The 4,243-nt window shown below is 55.6% G+C and overlaps 2 protein-coding genes across 2 annotated transcripts in view; both read left to right on the top strand.

Annotated features, from left to right (window-relative positions):
• Positions 1-4,243, top strand: part of LOC101994656 (RT1 class I histocompatibility antigen, AA alpha chain-like) — a 629,094-nt gene that overhangs the window by 161,447 nt on the left and 463,404 nt on the right. The window lies entirely within an intron of this gene.
• The window catches only part of Tnxb (tenascin XB), a 61,761-nt gene that overhangs the window by 30,341 nt on the left and 27,177 nt on the right, over positions 1-4,243 (top strand). The window contains exons 13-17 of the mRNA XM_013355021.2: positions 599-907; positions 1,996-2,271; positions 2,505-2,813; positions 3,581-3,901; positions 3,991-4,228. Coding sequence (XP_013210475.1) covers positions 599-907; positions 1,996-2,271; positions 2,505-2,813; positions 3,581-3,901; positions 3,991-4,228 — 1,453 coding nt within the window. The remainder of the gene's footprint in view (positions 1-598; positions 908-1,995; positions 2,272-2,504; positions 2,814-3,580; positions 3,902-3,990; positions 4,229-4,243) is intronic.

The following is a 4,243-nucleotide window of genomic DNA, read 5'->3' as shown; positions in this document are numbered from 1 at the left end:
GAACACTCACACCATGTGCATACTCACCTGCACACATATGAACACACACACGCACTTGGATGCTCATTTGCACACACGTGAACACACGCACACATGTATGTTCGTATTAAATGGGATTATAAACCAGATAGTTGCCAACCGTTTGTATAGCAGTTACATTGCTTGAGGCGCAGCAAGCTATTTGGAGGTGATTCAAAGTTTCCAGGATGTGCAGAGACCGCCACCCTCTATGAGGGACCTGAGCATCCTCGGGTTTGGGGTCCATGGAACCATCTTATGGATATGGACTGATCAATGTGCCATTATCAAAACAGTTTACTCTCTGATTTATGACCTGGAAGTGCCGGGGCCTCTCTGTCAGCTCGCTTAGAGTGCAAACAGTGCTTTGATGCCCCCGGATGACTCTAAAGCCATGCTAAAGGTGCCTTTCTGTTGGTGAGAGTCACGAGCGCACCTGACACCATCTTGGTGGCGGCAGACCAGGCTGTTATTGGCCACCGAAGATAAAGAGGAAACTCTTTCCCATGTCACCGTTAGCAAGGCAGGCAGAGCCAGGTCTCTTCCCAGGAGCTCAGCCATGCTTTGCTTCTCATCCTAGACATCCTCCCACCAGCCCCAGCTCCAGCCACTGAGACCGCCAAGCTGGAATCACTCTTGGGGGAGCTGGCCGTGACAGATGTGACCCCAGAGTCTGTGGGCCTCGTGTGGACTGTCCCTGAGGGTGAATTCGACTCCTTCGTGGTTCAGTACAAGGACAGGGATGGCCAGCCCCAAGTGGTACCTGTGGCAGCCGACCAACGGGAGGTCACCATCCCAGGCCTGGAGCCCTCCCGCAAGTACAAGTTCCTGCTCTTTGGGGTCCAAGATGGGAGACGGCACAGTCAGGTCTCTGTGGAGGCAAAGACAGGTGAAACTGCATGACACTCTGCTTCCCCGAAGTGTCTGAACTTCCTGCTAGCTAGCTACCTTCCTGTCTACCCAGCCCAGTCCAAATCAGGCCGGGACCCAACAGGGCAGGTTCTCAAATCCTCTCTTTCCTTCATTTGCTCTGCTGCTGGGCCTTCTCTAGAAGGTGGGCTGTGGGGGCCTGGGGCCTCTTGAGAGGGGTAAAGGTGGCCAGGGGCCTCTCCTCTCCTCCTCAGCTGGGTGCCACTGTTACAGCCTGAGTTTGGCTTGTCTCCCTGGCTCCTACCTGGCTCCCGTCCCTCTGTCCACACATCCGCTTCTGGTAGAGAGGTTCATCTTCCTCCCTTGACTTCTCAGAGCCTGGGAAAATGGAAACCAGAGAAACCCTACCCAGCTGGACCATTTCTTGGGGTTTGGTCCAGGCCATCTTCTGGCCCTTGGGGCTCCCTGTTGCCAGAAGTCTCTTGCAATAACAATTCCGTCAGTGGCTTTGCTGTCCAGGAGGGCGGCGGGCCAGTGCCTTCCCAAGTTGGATGGCTCCCTTGGCAGTCACGGGATCCCTTCTCTGTTGGAGTTTTCTTGTGTGTGTCACTCCCAACACAAATCCCCACAGCATGTAATGGAGCGAGCCCCACACCACCTCTGAGCCCTGTGGAGTGTGGGTGTTGTGAGTCAAATGGGAGGCTGGGCCACACTGAACCCCCATTGCACCCCACCTCCCCTACTTGTCTGTCCCCAACAGAGAGCTTCTCACCCCTAGGAATTCCCCAGGGGGCCAGTCAGGTCACTCAGCTGGGGTTTCTGTGTAAGCTGTGCCCTGCAGAAAGAGAGTCTCTAAGGGATAGAAAGACCATAGTCAGAGAGAAGGAGTAAATGAACAGGGAAGTTAGGGTGTCCATATGGGGGTGACTCGAGACAGAAGGGTCAAGTGGGGGAGGCTCTGGCTAGGTGGGGGAGTGGATGAAAGGGTAGTGAAAGTAGATGGGGAGGCATTAACCACAGGGCCACTCTGGAATTTTCCAGCCCTAGGGGGAGGTGGTCAAGAATCGTTTTGGAAAAAATAAATACAAGAACCTTTCTCTGTGTTAGCCGCCAGCCCAGGGGCCCTTCCACGCCTTGGGGAGCTGTGGGTGACGGACCCCACAACAGATTCCCTGCGCCTGTCCTGGACAGTCCCCGAGGGCCACTTTGACTCTTTCGTGATCCAGTTCAAGGACAAGGGTGGGCCTCGGTTGCTACCGGTACCGGGCCAAGAGCGCACAACCACCATCACAGGCCTGGATGCAGGCCGCAAATACAGATTCCTTCTCTATGGGCTTCAGGGAAAGAAGCGCTTTGGCCCCCTCTCCACAGAGGGCACCACAGGTGAGTCTTCCTGGCAGGACCCAGAGCAGCAGGCCAGCTTACGGCAGCAACCCCTCCTCTCCCTGCCCTGCCCGTCAAGGTCACAGCCCACGACCATCTGAACTATTTCTTCCCTCCTCTCCCTGCCCTGCCCATCAAGGTCACAGCCCACGACCCCTCCTCTCCCTGCCCTGCCCATCAAGGTCACAGCCCACGACCATCTGAACTATTTCTTGCCTCTGTCTCCATCCCAGAGCCCATGAACACCGTGGACCACACTGGAGTAAAGTCCCCCTCAAAACCTCGCCTAGGGGATGAACTGCAGGTGACTAGTGTGACCCAAGACTCCGTGGACCTCTCCTGGACAGTCTCCGAGGGCCAGTTTGACTCCTTTGTCGTCCAGTATAAAGACAGGGACGGGCAGTCCCAGATGGTGCCCGTGGAGGGCAGCCATCGGGAGGTCAGGGTCTCTGGTCTAGACCCAGGTCGCAGGTACAAGCTGCTTCTCTATGGCCTCCGAGAAGGCAAGCGTGTGGGTCCCCTTTCTGTCATCGCTATGACTGGTAAGTGCAAAACACTCCCCTCACCCCTGGGCCCCCAATCTGTTCGGGGCCTGACCGCCTGCCCTCCATTGGCCAAGCAAGTAGACAAGTCATAGAAAAAAGCAGAAAGAAAGTTTTATCCAACGTGACCACATTGGGAAGAGCAGCAAAGAGGTCCAGTGTTCCCTCAAATCCATCTTTGGGGTCTTGACATTAGGTTTAAACAGAGAGCCAGAGGTGTATCTATAGCTAAGCAGGCCCAGTCAAAAGCTGGCCCTACCCATCAGTTCCAGTCTCCCGCATGGCAGGCTGACAAGCTGTCACTGTTGGGTGACATCTCCTTCCAGGAGACATGTTACCCCTCCTGCTGGCTGGAGCCTTAACCTTTTCCTTCTCTCGGCATGGGATTCCTGGGCAATTTAACTTGGGGCAGGGTAGGGTTTGTTTTGATGCTCTGATGGCCCACGGGAGGGATACAAGGTCCTCTTAGGGAGGCTTCACTCCTGCCCGGTTTTAAGGTCCTCTTTGCGCTTGGTTCCCCAGGCCCTGGCAGCCACTGGGATGCTTCCTGTTCTCTGGGGTTGGCCTCTCTGCACCTTATTTTAGACTCCTGCAAAATGCAGAATCTTCTACTTGGCATTTGGCACGTCAAATGCTTCTGCTAACCCTCCTTCTTCTGCCTTCCTCCCTTCTCCCTCCCACTCCCTCCTTCCCCAAACCTCTCCCCCGCTTCAGCATATGAGTCCAGCAACACAGCAGTCACCTGCTCTCCCATCTCTCTGACCCAGGCCCCAAAGAAACAACAGAAGCTTGGACAGAGGTCCCCACGACTTCAGCTCCCGCAGTTGTACCACGCTTTGGAGAGCTGAGAGTGGAGGAGGCCACGCCTCACAGCCTGCATCTCTCCTGGGTGGTGATGGAAGGAGAATTTAACTCCTTCGAGGTTCAGTACACTGACAGAGATGGGCAACTCAAAGTGGTCAATACAGAAGGTGACCAGAGTGATATCACCCTTACTGGTCTGGAATCTGACCACAGATACCTGGTGACCCTGTATGGTTTCCACGACGGGCAGCGTGTGGGCCCTGCTCAAATTGAGGCCCTGACAGGTTAGTGAGAGATTGGGTCTCACCCAAACAGCTGCAAAGATCCAGAGAGAGAAAAGTTCCCGTGGTCATCTCCCTCTCTCCGTGCCCAGTGCCGTGGGAGGAGGAGCCCACAGAACCACCTACCATGACTCCCGAGCCTAAGCCACACCTGGGCGAGCTGTCTGTGACAGGTGCCACCTCTGACTCCCTGAGCCTCTCCTGGACAGTCCCCGAAGGACAGTTTGACCAATTCGTGATCCAGTATAAGAACGGGGATGGGCAGCCCAAGGTGGTGCGGGTGCCAGGGCACGAGGACCAGGTCACCATCCCCGGCCTGGAGCCAGACCACAAGTACAAGATGAA

This window comes from Microtus ochrogaster, unplaced genomic scaffold (assembly GCF_000317375.1).
Source record: "Microtus ochrogaster isolate Prairie Vole_2 unplaced genomic scaffold, MicOch1.0 UNK87, whole genome shotgun sequence".
NCBI lineage: Eukaryota > Metazoa > Chordata > Mammalia > Rodentia > Cricetidae > Microtus > Microtus ochrogaster.
This window is presented reverse-complemented; position numbering and strand designations above follow the sequence as displayed.